The sequence below is a fragment of the Abramis brama genome, assembly GCF_963993115.1.
Source record: "Abramis brama genome assembly, chromosome: 21".
Taxonomy (NCBI): Eukaryota; Metazoa; Chordata; class Actinopteri; order Cypriniformes; family Leuciscidae; genus Abramis; species Abramis brama.
Window position 1 is genome coordinate 13,829,978 of NC_139983.1, and position 21,881 is coordinate 13,851,858.

General features: G+C 39.4%; 1 protein-coding gene across 2 annotated transcripts in view; it reads right to left on the reverse strand.

Moving 5' to 3' along the window:
• Positions 1-21,881, reverse strand: part of nid2a (nidogen 2a (osteonidogen)) — a 41,521-nt gene that overhangs the window by 11,995 nt on the left and 7,645 nt on the right. For both annotated transcript variants that reach the window (XM_084097812.1, XM_084097811.1), the window contains exons 5-17: positions 20,828-20,977; positions 19,021-19,266; positions 18,407-18,607; positions 17,222-17,449; positions 9,915-10,061; positions 7,455-7,583; positions 6,066-6,191; positions 5,110-5,337; positions 3,537-3,764; positions 2,980-3,207; positions 2,120-2,347; positions 1,247-1,474; positions 690-917 (exon numbers count right to left, since the gene is read on the reverse strand). In XM_084097812.1, coding sequence (XP_083953938.1) covers positions 690-917; positions 1,247-1,474; positions 2,120-2,347; positions 2,980-3,207; positions 3,537-3,764; positions 5,110-5,337; positions 6,066-6,191; positions 7,455-7,583; positions 9,915-10,061; positions 17,222-17,449; positions 18,407-18,607; positions 19,021-19,266; positions 20,828-20,977 — 2,595 coding nt within the window. The remainder of the gene's footprint in view (positions 1-689; positions 918-1,246; positions 1,475-2,119; positions 2,348-2,979; positions 3,208-3,536; positions 3,765-5,109; positions 5,338-6,065; positions 6,192-7,454; positions 7,584-9,914; positions 10,062-17,221; positions 17,450-18,406; positions 18,608-19,020; positions 19,267-20,827; positions 20,978-21,881) is intronic.

Consider the following 21,881-nt stretch of genomic DNA (forward strand, 5'->3'; position numbering starts at 1 on the left):
GAAGTATACCCGGGCCTTAAGGCCCCACCTGTAATGAAAGTCTATGAGATGTTATTAGCTTTTACACATTCACCAAGTACCAACTTGTAAGATTGATTGCTTATGCTGGGGACAAACTTAGCGACTAGCTTAAACATTCTAAGACTGAACTGAACACACTTGCAGACTGTTTCCATTGACTGGAGCAGATTTTAAACACCGACTGTGAATACAGACTGAATGCAACTGTCTCTGACTCGGCGCGTTTGGGCACGATCAGTCGTAAGTATCAAATTACATTCATAAGAAGTTCTGGAAGCTCATAATTCATGTACAGTCATTTGAGTTTGTGGCAAAACCCTTTTACAGTGCTTGTATATTGTTGTCTTTCAAGGCATTTGATAATTCATACTCATAAAGTAGAACTGAAATGACATTCATTACATGATTATTAGTTTTAAAAAAATCAATATGCACCTGCAGACAATTTTTCTAGTCATGAATTTTGTCATTGAGGATTTCTATAAAATTTTGTGCAAAAATCTAGTCTCGTCTTGTTCTCGTGAACCCAATGTCATGTCTCGTCTCGTGAGATAAGTGTCTCGTCACACCCCTACTTAATACAATATTTTGGTTTTATTCAAGCCTGAAAAATTGCTTGACACTGGAGGACTTGTTAGGACGAGGTGGCCGCGGTACAGCACTCTTACCAGGCTCGTCACAGTTTATTCTCGGGGTTCCAGGTGGAGTTCGGGTTCCCGCTCTCTCCTGCCCCCTACTGTCCACACACCAGCAGTGACCTGTGGACCCGTGGCACTGCTGAGGCCTGTACTGACCCTCCTCATCACACTGAGGGATGAAGCCTCCCACTAGAGTAACACCACCGTTTCCACTCTGAAGACTGTCTCTGTGCTGCTCACACTGGGTCTTGGGACGACCTGGATACACATGAGATACACAAGGGATTGTTATTCTGCTCTCTAGATATGGCAAAGGGCCCACCTGTGATGTAAGTCTATGGGATTTTGATAGCTTTTACATTCACCAGGTACCCAACTTGTAAGTTTGATTGCTTAGAGAAGCAGCCCCATCCACAGTATAATCCCATTGGACCAAAATCCCGCTCCATAGCTGTATATTCAATTGGCTATGATTTTATTGCTTTATCCTTAATGCAATATTTTGGTGTTATTCAAGCCTGAAAAATTGCTTGACACTGGAAACATAGGACTTGTTAGGACGAGATGGCCGCATACAGCACTCTTACCAGGCTCGTCACAGTTTATTCTCGGGGTTCCAGGTGGAGTTCGGGTTCCCGCTCTCTCCTGCCCCCTACTGTCCACACACCAGCAGTGACCTGTGGACCCGTGGCACTGCTGAGGCCTGTACTGACCCTCCTCATCACACTGAGGGATGAAGCCTCCCACTAGAGGAACACCATCGTTTCCACTCTGAAGACTGTCTCTGTGCTGCTCACAGTGGGTCTTGGGACGACCTGGATGCACATGAGATACACAAGGGATTGTTATTCTGCTCTCTAGATATGGCTACAGCCCAAAGTATACTTCAGCCGTCCATGTTCCTCGACGGTCCTCGCACAGTCCGCGTGAAGTAACTTTTATCATCAGGAGGGTCCGCTGATGTCTTCGCACACTGACGCCGTGCAACCCAATTTTTGTGACCGCGCGGACGGTGCGCATACAACAGCGCATAAGTGAGTGACTTCAGTGTTTGAATACCACTAGATAGTGCACACACGCTGAATGTGTGTTTCTGAGCTCACAGCAAAAGGAGTATACTTTAAAGGCTCACGCTCTCGACTGTGTGCGAGACGGAGCGGAATGTGGAAAATGAAGTATACCTGCGCCTTAAGGCCCCACCTGTAATGAAAGTCTATGGGATTTTATTAGCTTTTATATCATTCACCAAGTACAAACTTGTAAGATTGATTGCTTAGAGAAGCAGCCCCATCCACAGTATAATCCCATTAGACCAAAATCACACTCCATAGCTGTATATTCAATTGGCTGTGATTTTATCGCTTAATACAATATTTAGGTTTTATTCAAGCCTGAAAAATTGCTTGACACTAGAAACATAGGACTTGTTAGGACGAGATGGCCGCATACAGCACTCTTACCAGGCTCGTCACAGTTTATTCTCGGGGTTCCAGGTGGAGTTCGGGTTCCCGCTCTCTCCTGCCCCCTACTGTCCACACACCAGCAGTGACCTGTGGACCCGTGGCACTGCTGAGGCCTGTACTGACCCTCCTCATCACACTGAGGGATGAAGCCTCCCACCAGAGGAACACCATCGTTTCCACTCTGAAGACTGTCTCTGTGCTGCTCACAGTGGGTCTTGGGACGACCTGGATGCACAGATACACAAGGGATTGTTATTCTGCTCTCTAAATATTGCTGAAGTCCAAAGTATACTTTAGCCATCCATGTTCCGCGACGGTCCTCGCACAGTCCGCATGGCATAACTTTCATCATCAGGCGGGTCCGCTGATGTCTGCGCACACTGTCCGCGTGCAACCCAATTTTTGTGACCACGCGGATGGTGCGCATACAACAGCGCATAAGTGAGTAACTTCAGTGTTTGAATACCACTAGATAGTGCACGTGTTTTTCTGCACTCACAACAAAAGGAGTATACTTTAAAGGCTCACGCTCTCGACTGTGTGCGAGACGGAGCAGAACGTGGAAAATGAAGTATACCTGCGCCTTAAGGCCCCACATGTAATGAAAGTCCTATGGGATTTTATTAGCTTTTATATCATTCACCAGGTACCAACTTGTAAGACTGATTGCTTAGAGAAGCAGCCCCATCCACAGTATAATCCCATTAGACCAAAATCACACTCCATAGCTGTATATTCAATTGGCTGTGATTTTATCACTTAATACAATATTTTGGTTTTATTCAAGCCTGAAAAATTGCTTGACACTGGAAACTTAGGACTTGTTAGGATGAGGTGGCCGCGTACAGCACTCTTACCAGGCTCGTCACAGTTTCTTCTCGGGGTTCCAGGTGGAGTTCGGGTTCCCGCTCTCTCCTGCCCCCTACTGTCCACACACCAGCAGTGACCTGTGGACCCGTGGCACTGCTGAGGCCTGTACTGACCCTCCTCATCACACTCAGGGATGAAGGCTCCCACTAGAGGAAAACCACCGTTTCCACTCTGAAGACTGTCTCTGTGCTGCTCACAGTGGGTCTTGGGACGACCTGGATACACATGAGATACACAAGGGATTGTTATTCTGCTCTCTAGATATGGCAAAGGGCCCACCTGTGATGTAAGTCTATGGGATTTTATTAGCTTTTATATTCACCAGGTACCCAACTTGTAAGTTTGATAGCTTAGAGAAGCAGCCCCATCCACAGTATAATCCCATTGGACCAAAATCCCACTCCATAGCTGTATATTCAATTGGCTGTGATTTTATTGCTTAATCCTGAATGCAATGTTTTGGTTTTATTCAAGCCTGAAAAATAGCTTGACACTAGAAACATAGGACTTGTTAGGACGAGATGGCCGCATACAGCACTCTTACCAGGCTCGTCACAGTTTATTCTCGGGGTTCCAGGTGGAGTTCGGGTTCCCGCTCTCTCCTGCCCCCTACTGTCCACACACCAGCAGTGACCTGTGGACCCGTGGCACTGCTGAGGCCTGTACTGACCCTCCTCATCACACTGAGGGATGAAGCCTCCCACCAGAGGAACACCATCGTTTCCACTCTGAAGACTGTCTCTGTGCTGCTCACAGTGGGTCTTGAGACGACCTGGATGCACATGAGATACACAAGGGATTGTTATTCCCCCATTATACTCCTTTGCACAATTTTGTTTATAAGAAATGAAAGGTTTTGTGCAAGTTTAAGAGCTGCCTAACTCTAAACTCCAATAAAGTTAAAGAATTATCTGTTTTGATAGTAATATTCCAGATGTTAATACTATCCGTGTAAACACAGGTGGTTTTGACAACCCTTGATCTTCACTAAAATCCTATATTTATCAGAGAGGAATGCAATATGTGTCTACAACAGAAAAAGTTGTATCTCTTCACATTTTTGATCCTATCCTCCTTAAGCTCTAAGGTTCAGGGCCTGTTTTCCCAGACTTCCTTCAGAAGAGTAGAATCTGGAGTTTGTACCAAGGATATTCACTATCATTCAAAAGTATAAAATCAGTAAGGTTTTTTTTTTTTTTTTTTTAAAGAATGTAATACTTGTATTCAGCAGAGATGCATAAAATTGATCAAAAGTAACAGTAAAGGCTTTTACATTGTTTTACACTGTTATATTATGTTTAAAATAAATGCTGGTCTTTTAAACTTTCTATTCAGAAAAGAATCAAATCAGCATATTAGAATGATTTCTGAAGGATCATGTGACACTGAAGACTGGAGTAATGATGATGAATATTCAGCTTGCATCACAAGAATAAATTACATAAAACAGTTATTTTAAATTGTAATACTATTTAAAGGTGGGGTATGTGATTCTCTTTTTTGTCCATTTTTTCAAAATCACTTGAAATCCTATTCCTAACCCACTTACAGCCACTGAGTTAGAAGCACTGAAATGAAAATTAAGCAATTTAATCATCTGTGGAACGGGCAGGACTCGAAAAACTCCAGCCAATCATTTCCAAGACCACCTAGAATCATTGGACAGTAAGTTCGTCAATCAAACGGTCGTACCATACCCCCCTCCCCCCATCCCCCTCGCGTGCGTGACCGCGAGAGACAGAGAGAGGGTAATGGGTGGAGTCAGGGCCAGCCTTGGAGGAAAGACGGTAGGACCATTTGTGTTGTGCATTTTCAAAATCTGCCGGCCGTTTTGCAAATCCCATACCCTACCTTTAACAATATTACAGTTTTTACTGTATTTTTGATATATATAAATAAATGCAGCCTTCGTAAGCAGAAGAAACTCTTTTTAAGAACTTTAAAACTGACCCCAAAAAAAACAAAAAAGCATTTGCTACCTCTCTATAACAGATCCAAAGACAATTAATTAGTAAAAAACATTAGAAATAGTATTTAAAATAGGACATGTGACCTATTGAGAGAGGACTATGACAATTTTCTCCAATAAAACTTCAAGTTCAGGTAGACATGCTAACCAGGCTCGTCACAGTTTCTTCTCGGGGTTCCAGGTGGAGTTCGGGTTCCCGCTCTCTCCTGTCCCCTACTGTCCACACACCAGCAGTGACCTGTGGACCCGTGGCACTGCTGAGGCCTGTACTGACCCTCCTCATCACACTCAGGGATGAAGGCTCCCACCAGAGGAACACCACCGTTTCCACTCTGAAGACTGTCTCTGTGCTGCTCACACTGGGTCTTGAGACGACCTTCAATGTAAACGTACCAGAGAATATAGAATTTACTTGGAGGGTTAGTTCTCCAAAAAATTAATTAAATTCTTAAATTCTGTCATCAATAAGTCACCCTCATGTTGTTCCACTTTCGTTCAACTTCGGAACACAAATAAAAAAAAATTATAAAATCTGAGAGATTTCTGTCCCTCCACTGGAAGCCTATTAACCCAAAACTCTGACAGTTCAAAATGTTCATAAAGAGATCGTAAAATAAATTCATACATGAATCGAGCGGTTTATTCCAAGTCTTCTGAAGAATAAAGATTGCTTGATACAATGAACAGATTTAATTTAGCTTTAATTCACCTATAAACATTGATCAGCAAACATGTTTATAGCGCTCAAATATGGTAAACGGAAGCTCAAGCATGCTTGCTTGACATGCGAGAACCAATGAGGTTCATTCGCGCGTCACAGGCTGTGTGAGTGACTCATAGCCGAGCATTGAGCTTCTGCAAGAACTAATGAGGTTTGTTCTTACGCATCAAGCAACAACGGTTGAGCTTCTGTTTATGTTAACTGATCAATGTTTACATGTGAATAAAACTCTTTTAAATCTGTTCATCATATAAAGCGATTGTGTCTCTTCAGAAGACTTGGATTTAAGTCTTGAACGAAAGTCTTATGGGTTTGGAACGAAATGAAAGTGGGTAACTGATGACAGAACTTTCTTTTTAAATAACAAATACGCAAACAACTACCATTTTGAGGGTGGCACTGGAAACCATCTCCATGGTATCCTGGTTGGCACTGGCACTGGAAAGATCCCGGACCGTTGGAGCACAAAGCCTGGGCGTGACACGGCTGGTTACGACACTCGTCTACATCTGCACACACCACAAAACAAAACACTCACTTCAACAAATACAACATTAACCACATTCCACAGGATGTTAGTCTGAGTCATTCTAGCTGTTGCCCAAAAACTCCAAATTCCCACAATCCCGTCAAAGACCAGAAAGCGCTGAACAGGAAGGAGAAGAGTGAACTGTCTTCTGACCCCCTTGTGTTCTTCAGCTGCGAGTCTCCTACGCACATTCCCTGAGTGAGGACATTGGGTCATTGTTTCAAAATACCCTCCCTTCCACAGCGGCTCTGGTTACCCCTGCCCTCTCTCCACACTGCAAACCCTTCACCTTCAGCATTCAGCTGAGAGAATGAGCCTACCAACATCAAATCCCACTGACAGCACACTTGCTGGCCATGTTCTTAGAAGCTAATATAGATGAGATGCTGCTTACTGCACACTGTACAGCATAGTATGTGAAATAGTACACTGTACAGTATAACAATGAAACATCAAACATAGTCATATTATGCACGTTTAATGCCATGAGAAGCATTCAGTTTTTACCTGGAAAAAAAATAGTTAGACTACTATAAAAAACGTATGTTTTTAAAAAGAAGTCTCTTCTGCTCACCAAGGCTCCATTTGTTTGAACAAAAATACAGTGAAAACAGTAATATTATTACAATTTAAAAGAACTATTTTAATATATTTTAAAATATAATTTATTCCTGTGATGGCAAAGCTGAATTTTCAGCATAATTTATTTAATTATCTTTGTAGCATTATAAACATTTTTACTGTCACTTTTAATCAATTTCATGCATTCTTCCAAAATAAAAGTATTCACTTCTTTCAAAAAAGAAAATCTTACTGACCCCAAACTTTGCATTTTTTCTCTCACTTTAAATGAGAAAATATGAATATTTAAAAGATTTTAATAATTTATATTAAATTCAATTAATTTAGTAATGAGTCAAGAAAAGGTCTGTAGTTATTTCTTCTTGTTCATTTGTCACACTGGAATCAGAAGGTCAAGTGCATTGCAATGTAGTTGTGGTGATAAAAAAATAAAAAAATAAAAATGTGGCTATTTGGAAGTTTATTTTCATTCAGTAATTGTATATATATATATATAGAATTAAACTCCTAATTGAATGACAATACCATTTTTTAATCAAAGACCCCCAATTCCACTAACACATCAGGTATACAATGGTCTCTGAATGATAAATAATAATATCCAATGTGGTTGGTAGAGTTTTGTTAAATCAAGGCAAGGGAAACAAAAAAAGTTTCTTACCCTGACATGTGCGGCCATCATATCCAAACTGAAATCCGCTCTCACACTGACAGCGATGGCTTCCGGGCAGGTTCACACAGTGAGAGTGAGCACCACAGGAGCTCAGACCTTCTGCACACTCATCCACATCTGGGGGAAAGAAACTGCTCAATTGCAAGCCATAATGCCCTCATTTGACCCAACCAGACAACAAGATTCATGTTCTTGGTAGATAGAAAGCTGTGAGAGATGCCTTGGTGTGAACATGTCAGTGATGTGCTGGAGAGATAAATCATGCCCTGAGATCCTGACGTTTGTGATGACAGAGAAAGATAGAAGGAGATCTCGTCCCCGTCGGAGTGTGTGGGAACAGGCCTGAGGCTCTGGGTGGGTTTAGAGCTGGTCAGCAGGAGACCTGGTTTTGATCACTGCTAATTACAGGGAGGGTAAGGAGCCCACGGTCCCCCTCTCTCTCTCTCTCTCTTGATTTTTCTCTGCTGTCTTTCCTTGACCCCCTTATTATCTACTCTAGAGTGAAGAGTTCAGACAGGTGATAAAATGTTCCTCTAATAGGAACACGATGCCTGAAAACACACCCATACACACTCACGCACACATAATCAAGCGCAGACAGTGCCTTCAGAGTAGCACTGGGAAATCTGATTCAATCTGATTCAATCAGTTCATTCGGATGGTTTGTTCCAAAGAACCAGTTCTAGAAGAAATGAGTCAGTGAATCAAATTATGTGAATGAGGTTGTCAGATCATTTTTAACAACAAAATTAATTAATTTCTAATGCCAATAGTGTTAATAATTATTCCACAATATTTCTTTCCAACAGTTTTACTCTTTAAAAAAAAGATCCCTTATGAGGCGTACACATGTACACTGATTTAGAGTGACAAAACAGCAATAAGTCATTCACTTTTGTTGCAGTGTTTTATGGGTGTGTCCAGCGATGTGAAGTTTAACTTTATGCAAATGAGCTTTATGGACATGATGTGTGGACCATTCCATTTTTAGAAACTGTCAGCGTAAACAAAATTATGCATGGACAGTTTATTTTTTTTAATCATATCATTTGTGATATTATGCAGTATGCACTGCAGCAGTTTATATATTCCATAACACTTTCCCAGCCAAAATGTTAGTTTAAGTGCAGATGGTTTGTTCCAAAGAGCCAGTTCTAAAAGAAATGATTCACTAAATAAATAAACTAAAATAAAAGAATCATACCTAAAAGCATTTATCACTGCGTTTCTGATTAGAAAATATAGGTTGCGTCAGGTAATTCTCCACAACAAAATACACAACATTGTTGCCAATATTATATTAATTAATAATGATATATTTAATAATATTACAATTATTTATTCCACAATATTCTTTCCAACTGAACAAAATCATCCCTTATGGTATGTTCACATACATTGATTAGTCATTACATTTCAATGAGAATATTTTCTTTCTTTTTTTTTGCAATGCTTTATGGGTGTGACTCAGCTGAGAAAAGTTTAACTTTATTCAAACAAGCATTATAAAAATATGCATAAACAATTTATTTTTTAGAAACTCACTGTCAGCATAATTTTGAAACATTTTACTTGTGATATTATTCAATATGCATTGCTGTAGTTAATATATTCTATAACACTTTCCAATCCAGAATGTTATTTTTTAGGTGCAGGAAAGCTGATTCTTTGTCCAATTATAATGACATCTTTTTTCTCCCACTAGCAATACATCTCAGTTGCGCAGCCCAACCTCTCTTTTGCTTTGTGAATCAGTTCAACCAAATCATTGAATCAGAATCAATTTGATCGCAATTCATTTGTCTCAATATCAAATATCATCTGGAATAGGGGTTCGCAAGGAACAAAATGCACATCTGTGTGGGTACATTGGGAGTTTTCGGGAGGGGAGGTGCGATTTGCTCTCACCCCTCTTCAAACGAGGAAATATTAGGTGGTCTCAGCCCCCCCAACTAGCTTGAAGCTGAGGATGTGGCCTCTGCATATGTGCAGCTCAAACAGAAATGCCACAGCAATGTGCCTTTGCTTACAAATCTTCCACAGACTCACCGCAACCCCACAGATCTCCCACATTCCACCTAAAGAGTGTTTAGTCTTTCTGTTGTTTGACTTGGTAACAGTGGGAGGAAGAAGATGAGAGAGGAACGGGCGGGGGAAAGACCCCAGGCACGTTCATGATTCACTGAGGGTTTCCTCTACTTTGCGCCTGACTCATCGGATAGGAAACGTCTGGTCGTGCTAATGTACTACAGTGGTGACGACCCCACTTCTGGACGACATGTAGTGTTGATGTTACGCAGATGCATTGCTCTAATGAAGGGTTATTCTCGAAGTATTCCAGACCCTCGACTTATTAAACAGAGTGTCAAGGTCCTGGAATTGAATTTACGGCTCAAACGTGTGTGTTTGCACAAGGCGGAGGAGATTTCTCCATATAACTTCTCTTACCATAACAGTTGCGCCCGTCTCCACTGTAACCTGTGGCGCACTGGCACGAGAACAGCTGTCCCTCGCCCGGCACGCATTGTGCAGTTGTGTCACAGTCATGATTTCCGGAGTAACAGGGGTTCACATTTTCTGGCTCGGGTTCTCCAGCTGAGAAAAGATGTGAAGGCAACAAAACTATAAATAGGCACACAACAAACTGAGCTAATATCACAACAAATAACTTCTTATGTAATATCAATGGATAACAACTGAATCAGTCCCATTGAAAACTTAGCAAAGGGAAACACTTCTATAAAAGAGGTCAATAGTTAAGGCTCTTTCACACCAAGGACGATAACTATTAATATATAGCTTTAAAGACCCCCCTGTGGTGAAAATCAAGTTTTTAATGTTGTTTATGTAGTGTTTTTAATATGCTTTAAGACAAACCATGTGCAAATTCATAAGTCAACACCCTTGCTGAGTATTTTCTCCTTAAAACTACAGTGAACCAAAGACAGTCTCTAAAATCGCCTATTTCTTCCATAACAAACTACCTTGTAACCAATCACGACATGTGCCGGTGGGCTTTAGCATATCATTAACAGGGGAGTCTCAAAAGAAGCCAGGTTATCCCGGTATATTTTTCTGTTGATATGAAACATTGTATATGTATATGATGTTATGGTGAACTACACGCCTTTCTCCACTGACGTTCTGAGTTGGCAGCTGTCTGTCTCTGAGATGGCGAATGGAAACATGGTTTGTGTAAAATTAGCAACACATTATTAGTTGTTTGATAACATAGTCAAGCAAAAGGCTAATCATATTAATTACCGTTGTGTGTCCGTCCGACATTGTAGAAAGCAATACGTAAAACGCATTACCAATCTGATACATTGACTTGTAAGCGATCCTGTATAATTCACTCTTCCACTTCTTCTGAATCAGTTACTAGTTCAAACATATATGTGACCCTGGAACACAAAACCAGTCATAAGTCGCACGGGTATATTTGTGGCAATAGCCGACAATACATTGTATGGGTCAAAATTATCGATGTTTCTTTTATGCCAAAAATCATTAGGATATTAAGTAAAGATCATGTTCCATGAAGATATTTTGTAAATTTTCTACCGTAAATATATAAAACACTTATTTTTTTGAGTGAAACGGACAACTTTAAAGGCGATTTTCTCAATGTTTCGATTTTTTGCACTCTCAGATTCCAGATTTTCAAATAGTTGTATCTCGGCCAAATATTGTCCTATCCTAACAAACCACACATCAATGGAAATATTATTTATTTAGCTTTCAGATGATGTATAAATCTCAATTTCAAAAAATGTACCCATGTGACTGGTTTTGTGGTCCAGGGTCACATATGGTTAAATTAAACCAGTAAAGTTGAGAGAGTGGATTAGGTATTCTAAGCTTGCGTGATTGCGTGGAGATGAGGCTAATTTGCATATTTACTTTCAGAATTATTATTTTTTCCAGCTGACAAACAAAAAAACACTGACAATCAGAATCCATCCTGCTTTAAAGAGCTTGAGCATTTAAAGCATCAGACGACAGAACTGCAGCACACACTTTATTGCGCACACAACATTATTGTCCATTGGTGCATATTTCTCCCTAATTTTTTCTCCACTGACATTTCAGAAAATTCTTCCATCAAGACTTTTAGGCATTGAAACAACTCAAAGCATTACAAATATGATTCAATATGATTAAAAGCAAAGCAAAAACAAACAAACAAACAAAAAATAACGAGAAAATTTCCATCCATATATAAATCTCACCCCTTTCTTACAAACAACTGTTGTGGTGTGGTCTTTCCTATTTACATAGTTTCAGAACTATTATCAAAAACCGCTAAGTTATTGATTTCGTCACTGGTGTGAATGGGCCTCACATGACTTTTCTTCTTCGCAACACAAAATAACATCTTTTGAAGAACATTTGGGTCCAAACAACATCGTAACCCGTTGACTTTCACTGTATGGATAAAAAATCACAGATACATTTCTCAAAATATTTTCTTTTGTGTTCCGCAGAATAAAGAAAGTCATACAGGTTTGCAAAAATATGAGGCCGAGAAATTTATGAAATTTTTGTGTAACCTATCCCATAAATTTACCAGAAAGTATGTTTAAAGGCGCCTTTTAAAAAAGAAAACAGTGCCAAACATGACTATGGCAAGGAAAAAAGTCCATATGATGAACTGTATGTCATAAAACACTCAAATGGAGATTTCGGAAATGAATTTTTACTCCCAGAACCCCACTGGGTAGCTCTATTTTTGTGCCAGTTTATAATATTGATTGATTATACCGCTATTTGTTCAAGATACCAAACTAATTCATTTTGATGGGGAACACGGACTGGAAATGTGACTCACAGATGCATGGCATGAGTCACTGCAGATGTCTTAAAACCTCCAGCCAAAGTCAGCATCCTCAGAGGAGGTTTCTTAAAAAAATAAATAAATAAGAATTATTGATGGAACTTTGCTATTACAGCCATCACAGCTAGGGCTGGGCGATATGGCCAAAAAATAATATCTCGGTATTTTTTGGTTAAATGGCGATATATACGATATATCTCGGTACTTTCTACGTTTTTCTATTTGGATAAAGAAAAAAATGTCATTTCACATCCTGCCCAATGATATCCTACAAACAATGTTGATATTGAAGGATATGGAAACAAATACAGTGCATGTAATATAGGCTAAATCACATTACATTCTAGCATTGTAACATTACAATCTAAAAACAAAAATAATGCTTTTGACTAAAGGCTAAACTAAAAATAAAAAATAAAAAAAAGCACTTAAACTAATTATATTAGCCTGCATTTGATTACCCCATTATAATGGTCACATTCATAAAAATATAATAGGTTTAAAATTTCACATATGGCACATTTATTGTTTCCAACAACAAATATTTTAGCAATATGTATATTTTAGTCAGAATTATTGCGCTACTATTCTATTGTGCTCCGTCTGTTTGGCGGCGGCGCTCCATATCGTTCCAAAAAAATATATTGATATATTATCGTACAAACTCGATATACCGCCCAGCCAAAATCACAGCCATAGGGAATGCTGGGACGTCCGTGCCGGACATGACTTTATTCTTAGTAATGTTATATAACCACAGACCTTGAGTAATGAGAGTCTTTGTGATAAATGTGCATTCACAGGTGTTAACATATGGAGAGGTGTGAACACTTTGCTTCCCGCCAAACCAACACAATTTCAAATGGTCCGTATGTTATTTAAATTTGACCTTGGGGGTCAAAGTACCTGACCTGGAAAACACAACACCTTTAAAAGGGTCTTAAAACACAGGGTGGTTCACACACCATTACTAAAACTACAAGTGACATTACCAAACCCCTTTAGACCAAGACAACAGGACTTCGTTGTGCTCTTACCCATTCGGCCTACCATGAGGGACCCATTGTTGGGACCCTTGGGCCATGCGGACTACCTTCACCCCCACCCAACGCCTACTCATCACGCATTAAAAACAGCTTGATTTCCTCACCCCAGGCCAGGGACCAATTTGGCCAATTATCAAAGCCAGACAGGAAGACTTTTGTTTGAAGTGAGAGAGAATGAGAAAGACGGTCCCCTTTAAAGTGACTCCACAGGGGAGGGGGAAAAGTGGAGAGAAACTACAGGACAAACGTTGCCAAAGTTGGTCGGGGGGCTTCTTTTTAACTTTGTGCTAATTAAAGGGACAGGGGCAGACCAGTGGGGCGGAGCGCTGGTTAACACAAGACTTTGAGGAAAACGAAGGGGGTGGATGCACCAGGTGGGAAACTGTTGTCGCAAGTGGGAGAGAAACACTCCTCAAGTTGTTCACACAACTAAACTTATGTTAAGAGTGTGTGATAGGGGCATCTGGAGGACTGAGCTTGTGCCAGAAGAAACAGAACCCAATACACAAGCTTAAAGTAACTGACAGACATAAAACACTGACCATCACTTTTCTACACATTCATCTAAACAAACCCAAAACTTGACTTACACAATCTGGACCAACATCCACCCATGCAACCAAAAAAAAGTTAGCTAAAGCATAAACCAATGCTTGCTTTAGTTAAGTTAAAAATATGATTCTACATTTGAAATGTCCAAGGTGAATTAATCTTTAGAAATGTTTGTAAAAATGTCTTTCAAATCTATATCTAATAATTTATTTCATTTAAGAGAGAGTTTATTAATAATTTATTAAATCATTTTAAATGAATGAACTGCACCATGGTTAATTATAAATTTGATATCTACAGAATCAGGCTCTTGTGGTTGGACAATTTCTCATCAATATTTCTTTATGTAATAACATGAAAAATAAAATAAAATAAAATAAAATAAAATAAAATAAAATAAAATAAAATAAAATAAAATAAAATAAAATAAAATAAAATAAAATAAAAAATTAGATGGTGCCAAAATGGAAGAGCCTGTTTCGGTGGTAAAGAATCATAATCATACTATTAATGTATTTATGACGATGATATTATTTTAAGGATTCCAGCGTTAGAAGTGCCAAGGTCATGGGTTTGATTCCCAGAGAATGCATGAACTGATAAATTGTAGGCCTACACCTTGAATGTAATGTAACTTTCAACAAAAGTGTCTACCAAATGCAAAAATGTAGATAAGAGCTGTATTTGCATGACATGAAAAAAAGCTTGTAGGGTGTTGCCAAGATGGCCAGCGAGTGAACAGACTTCCCTGAACAAATTCCACCAGCCCCGGTTGTGGGAAAAAAAACGACTGCTTTAAACATCATCAACCACATGAAACTCTAACAGCTGGTCTGAAAAGACTTGAGAACTGAGATCTAGCCACATACCTCTTCATGTTCACAGTCAGCAGGACCATAATGACCAGAGCCGGACAGTAACGGAGTACATTTACTTGAGTACAGTACTTAAGTACAATTTTGAGGGATCTGTACTTTACTCGAGTATCATTTTTGGGGAGTACTCATGACTTTACTCAAGTACATTTGAGAGGCAAATATTGTACTCTTTACTCCACTACATTTCTATCCATAACTGTGAGTAACCATTACTTCTTCAAAAAAAAAAAGGAAAAAAGAAACATCTCGGAAACCCTCAATTTGTTGTTTCCCTCTCAAATGTGATTGGATTGTGCAGGCGCAAAGTCAACTCCATGGTCAGATTTAGATAAGAGACGAAACCATGCACGAAACAATGGATGAACAATGGACCACCTCGCCAGACTATTTACATTTTCTGAACAAGTTAATGATAGGTTTCGCTTCAAGTGTTTGCTGTGTTTACCAATGTAAGCACTGTGGCAGTAGTAATGCAATATTTAGAAAATGTACTCTTGTACTCTTGATTCTCAAGTACTTTTATTTAAGTAGACATCTGACTGTAGTACTTTTACTTGTACTTGAGTAAAATTTAGCAAGGGGTATCTGTACTTTTACTCAAGTAATGTAGCTGTGTACTCTGTCCGCCTCTGATAATGACATGTTATACGGTCACACAAGCGTGTGAATCCACCTCAGTCTAATCTAATATGCTTTTAGTCAGATCAGGTCTGATTATGTGTCAGCACTGGTCTAATTACTACACGTCAGTCGTGCCGAACAAACTGGACAGACAGTGGCAGCTGTGTTTTCCAGCCTCGGCCAGAGTCCATGCATGGCTCTCTTGGGTACAGGGATTCCGGGGTGTCCTTCTGTTCCCACAACATCACTCTGCAACTATTCCTCAACCCGGCCCCCGTTAGGGATACTCTGTCCGAGTTAACACAACAATAACAGCAGTATGAAACTTATCACACCCACTATTTAGGTTATATATCAACATCTGGAGGAGACTGTACTCCCTGAACACTAAATACTCTCACAGGGCATGATCTGGCTTGTAGTTGACCAACCACATCTTACTATTTATTACATAAAATCCAGCAACTAGGTCCTGTGATTTCAGTTTACACAGTGACAGCAATGATCAATTATGAAAAAACAATAATTGTGTGGCTTTCCAACTAGGGATGCACAAATAGCAAATTTCTGGACGATATACAATGGCTGATAAATGGACATTAAAATCCTACCCTATTTTGTCTAAATAAATTAAAAAAAATAAAACACTAAATCAAGCATTTTAAATGCTTCAAGAGGGAATTTAGGCATTTAGCATTAGATGAGGATAAAGGTAATCTAATCTAAATGTAAAAATCGGGGAAATGAGAATGAACAATATACAGTATTGGCCAATATTCAATTTTAACTGATAATTATATACGGCACATGATGATATACTGGGCGATCCAACTTGAACAGGGGGTTCAAAGCAGTCAAAATGACCAAAACACACATCCCTATCTCTGATGATACGCTCTTGCAAAAATGAGACTTAGTTAGTGTGTTTATCATCTAATGGTAAGATAACATTCATTATAATGCAATGTTTTATCTTCACATATGAACTTGCAATCCATAGCAAGCGAATGGAAGGTCACATCAGGTTTTGTTGCCGATTGAGCAACTCTAAGAAACTGTATCTTATTCGACCCACAGACTAGATACAACACAGCTGGAGATACGCTCATCCGAGCCCCACTTATCATCCTAAAGTCAGCGTCTACAGCATTAGCCAGGAACTACAGGGCCATACAAAGCATAATGTGATGTGCCTTTGTCCCACTAAAACCAGTCTTGGGAACAACACAGCCTTACAAGGTCACAAATCGAATGGGGTTAAAAAAGAAACGTTTGATTTATTCCTTGAGGGAACTCGGTGGATAAAGGGATTTGTAACAAACTGCACACGCAAAGCCCAACAAAATGCTACAGGCTCACTTCACAGACATTGTTCATTTTAAGTGCAGACCTCTCTCTCCAGCCCCTGGGTCCGCTGTCTAATGCCGGGCCGTGGTAGAAAGCAGCAGGTGGTTCGGAGTGGTTATCTTAGACCTCCTATTTTGCATGATGGGAAGGCAGCTGAAAGCAAGCCAGTGTAAGTCCTGTGTGAGAGCCAGACGTCTCAATGCCACATCAGTCAGCATGTTAATAAAGAAACTATGCCAAAAATGAGGGTCGGCCTAAACGAAGGATGAGGAGGAGGCCATATACAAAGAGACTCAGTTTCTCTTAGATTAGGAAGGTTTTTCTACAGAAAATGAGAAGAAGATACCAAAGCAATCAACTGATAGGCTTTTAACACTTGAAACTGTTAAGCCAGTGTCATTCCAAACCCTGAGTTTAATCAAAATAACGTGATCTTCAGGGTCTTCATACCCTGTGACAGTGCTGGCAGCCTACCTCCGAGAGGGCCGATCTTGTTGGTGATGGCGTATCGAAGGATGCGCTCCTCTTTGACGTACATAACAAATATGCGCTCCATTCTCAGCTCCTGCGTCTCCAGTCTGCTGCGGTGCCCGTGACTGCAGTCCCTGTATGTGATGTTCTGTTTGACCTGGAAAGTGAAGGTCTCCGCTCCGTTTTCAGCTGACACGACTGTAAACTCACGCACTGATGATGAGGTAATCACTGAGAAGGATAAAAAAGACAAGAGTTTAGAGAATTCAATCAAAACTAACTTTAGCTGGATAATATCTTTATTCTAGAGCTGCTGTAAATAAAGCCAAAACAATCTCTGTTACGGTAATTTCCTATTATCACTGTAAAGCTGCTTTGAAACTATCTATATTGTTAAAAGCGCTGTATAAATGAAGGTGACTTGACCTGACTAGAGGAAAGCAATTCACTATAAACTTTGGCTCTTCAATTCTAGACCCAAAATCCCACAGGATTTGATTGTTAAGCATCATCATGTTCAGCAACATGAGAACTGCTTTTATTTAGGGTGCAAGATCAGACAGAGCTTCCTTTGAAAGGAAATGGAGGAGACAGGAGACGTCACAAGATCTATTTTTTTTAGCTTACATTTCCCCCCTTTTGTTTTATACTGAATTTGTGGGGGAAAAAAATTGTATTTAACTAAGCCATTTTCAAAAGGCCACAACTCTTCACAAATCTTATATCATTCAAAAGGTTTGGGTCAGTACATTTTTTAATGGTTTTAAAAGAAGTCTCTTATGCTCACAAAGGATGCATTTATTTGATCAAAAATACAGTAAACCCGTAATATGGTGAAAGATTCTTAAAACTTAAAATAATGTTTTATTATAAGCCTTGACCGTCACTTTTGATCAACTGAATGAAAGAACTTTTAGTCCTTGGTGAATAAAAGTATTCATTTACTTTAAAAAAATCTTACTGACCCCAAACTTTTGAACGGTAGTATATACAGTATGTGATTAATTCGATTAATTCATTCATATTGTGTAATTCATTTGATCTATTTACGTGTATTCCATTGACAGTCCTGGTAAATATAAAACAATATTTTTGAAAGAAAATTCCATCAGGAAAAATGCTCAGAAATTGGATCAAACAAAGGTGGACAGATATATTCACTCCCTAGTTACTCCCTTCAGAACTTACATGAAGGATAATACTGGTAAGTGTCCTTAAATGGCTCCATCTGCACTGTGGCACCAGGAGGGATGAAGGGAACGCTGCCTTGTAAACGAGTGTCCACATTGAGGTAGTTCTGGGTATCCAAACCCGTAGCTGTCTGGACGATGCTGAGACGCTGGTTACCGGGATAGAAGGTCACATCGGCACGGCGAGTGAATTCGGCACCTGTGAAACAGAAATGTTCCTTTTCAACATAACTGTTTTAAAGGTTGTTAAAAAGCAGTGTTGTGGCTCACTCATTTTACTACAAACAAATATTAAGTCAAGAAATAAGATCCAGATGGGGGTTGTGACCCTTATAAACGGTGCTTGATGAACATTTGGGTCTTTTTCAAAAAGAAAAAAAAACAGCCTTTTTCATGCAAAGTGAAAACATATTATCATACAATGGAGCACCTGACTTAAATTAGGGGAAAGGGTTGTTGTACGCCTTGCATATCAGACTAGCAAAGCCCTAGTGGGACTCTATTAGTGAGAACAAAACCGCTAAGCCAAAAATCTCACAGCAGGCAAACATGTGTTTTAACAAACATGCAACACCATAAAAGAGGTAGAAAATTAGATCATGACGGCCTCACCGGTGATACTGAAGCCATTAAGGCTGTTTGGCAGCTCTAGGGCAAAGAGCCAACCAAACAGACCTCCAATGGGGGCCACGGGCATAAGGGCCCAGCCCACCGGCTCCGGGACCTCACTGATGGCGGTGTACGCTCGCCCATCGCCAACCACGATGTAAGCGTGCAGGTCGATGCTGCCCACCTGCACTGCTGTGCCACCCACCAGCACGGTCCCCCTGACCTTTCCATTCACACGATGAGGTGCACCTGAGGACAAGGTGAAGACCAAATCATGAAAATGAAAATCTTTTGCAAGTCTATGTGGATTGCTGATGAATTCCCGGAGTCAAGAACTAAATCTGAGAGGTTAAAATAAGGATTAAGCAGGCAGAAATGTCATTTTTATGTTTGTATTCATCATTCTAAATGACAAATAAATGACCAATCAATACTGAAAGTAATGGTACGTCCAAGTACTCCTTAAAAGATTGCATGTACATGTTGAGAATTACGTGTTGAGTCGTAATTATGACGTCGGATGCGTTCAAGTCACTTTGGTTTGAGCAAGATGGCGATGCACCTTTTCTACAAAAAAAACTCTACTCCTACAAAACGATGAATAAAGAATGTGCATCAGTGTTTTTGCTTTTTTATGTTTTTGATAAATGTATGAATTTATGAATAGAATCATTGTATATTTTGTTGTAATTGTACAATACTATCAAATTTTGTACATGCAACTTATTTTATACTTAAAAAAATTTTTTTTTAACAATAACATTATTTATTTCAACAAATTTACCAACAATACGGCCACTATTTTCTCACTAACATGCCCCCAACTCGGAAACTCGGAAAGTTCTGAGTTTCCCACTTGTAATTACGACTTTGTGCTGGTGTTCAACTCGTAAACACACACAACATGACTTGAATGCACCATTATCACCACCCTGGTTCCCTAAACAAAAAGCCAATAGGGTTTTTTCCATTGGCTTTTGGATTATTGCCCTCGAAAGCTCTAATTTCTCCAGTTACTCAGCTGTTTCAGACTGGTTTTGGAAGGTTTTCCCTCTCCACCACCTCCCTCACCGGCCACACAAAGCTCCCACTGTTCACACGCATATCCAACAGCTGAGGAAGCTTTTCCACTGAATATTTTCTCTCAGAAACAAATGTCTGTCATTCAGTACAAGCCAGACGTGCCGCTTTGAAACGGGGCTCAAGTTTTCTTTCACACTTAGGCTTGCAGTGGATGTTCACAGGTAGATTACAGTCATGCAAGGCCAATGTGATGTCATTGTCTTGAAAAGATCCTGTTACTCAGGCCCCATGAGAGCCACAGAATGATTCACTGGGGAATTCCTGTCCAAAAGATTTTCCAAAAGATCAAGTGTTTCCGACATAAAACCTCCCACAAATTTGGCATCGCAGCCACAACTATTACGAAAGAGACTGTGGAAGAAGTTGTGGGTATTACCGCAGCCACTTAACACATGTGATCGTCAATTACAGACAATTAGCACACGAGTGAAGCTGTTAGTAAAAGTTTATGCTAGGAGACGTGGCTAGATTTGACAGGAAACAACTGCATGGAATTTGCATACCTAACCGGCACAACGTGTGTGCCAAATCGAAATTTTATCTACAAATTCCTTTGCATTACAAAAATAGATGTTTTTACCTTTACAAATACTGTGTTGGAAAGACAAACACTGGTAATCTGTCCCCAGAGGTTTACTGCAAATGTTGTTCATACTTTCAGAACAAGGTCATGTTATGTGTGGCTTTTACAACGGCTCTTTTTACAACATTCCCGCTCCAGTCTTACCGTTTGGCAGGCAGTGGCGGCCGTTGCCGTAGAATCCTGAGTTGCAGTGGCAGCAGAAGCCAGTGGAATAGTCGGTGCAGTGTGCGTTCTGACTGCACTGCTGCTGGAAGCGATCGCACGTCTCTTTATTATCAGTTGAGTAATGGATCACTGCAGGAGAGACACGGAAAGACTGCTCAGAAATAGGCTAGTAAAGTCGAACTTCTCCACTGTTTAAGTCATAAGTCACATTCCTACACAATCTTAAATTCTCTCTGCATTGTTTTGTTAATTAGGGATGCAACGATATGAAAATTTTGGCCGATACCGATAACCGATAATTCTTTATATTTGAAAGCCAATAACCGATATATTGGCCGATAGTTCTAAATCCAAATTTTTATATAATTTTTGAGAGCCTGATTACAAAAACCAAAGTCTCATCATATCCCAAGCACACAATTATAATGATGTTCTCATTATAATTTTATGCAACCTATAGCATGTTGCACTTAACTGTATTTTCCTCTTCAAAGTAATTCCAATCATATTTTAAGCAATTCAAGGCCATCATGGCGAACAGTGCATATCTGAAGTGTCTCAGCTGAAGGAAATAATCCATTATTTATCCGCTTTAATATATCGGCCAAATTTTCTTATCGGGCCGATAACGCTAAAATTAAAAATGAACACTTATTGGCCGATACCGATATGGTCACAATACTTGCATCAAATAATCACAATACTTGAATCAAATTAAAGGTGCATTAAAAAAATCATTTTGATTGAATTTATTTTGTTATTTTATTTTGGAAATTAATTTTGTGTAAAATTGTGTAAGTTTCTGGTGTGAATGTTTATGTTGCTTTTTTGTTAACATTAAATTATAATTTAATTTGCTAAACCAAATTAGAAAAACAAAAATTTCAGAAATTATATAACATTTATTATAATAAACGTATTTTTTTTTTGTCACAATAGTTGCCAAGGCAAGTTTTTCATGTAATACTTATATTTTGTATTATTTTAGTTTTATTTCAATTACAAAAATGAATTTTTAATAGTTTTAGTTAAC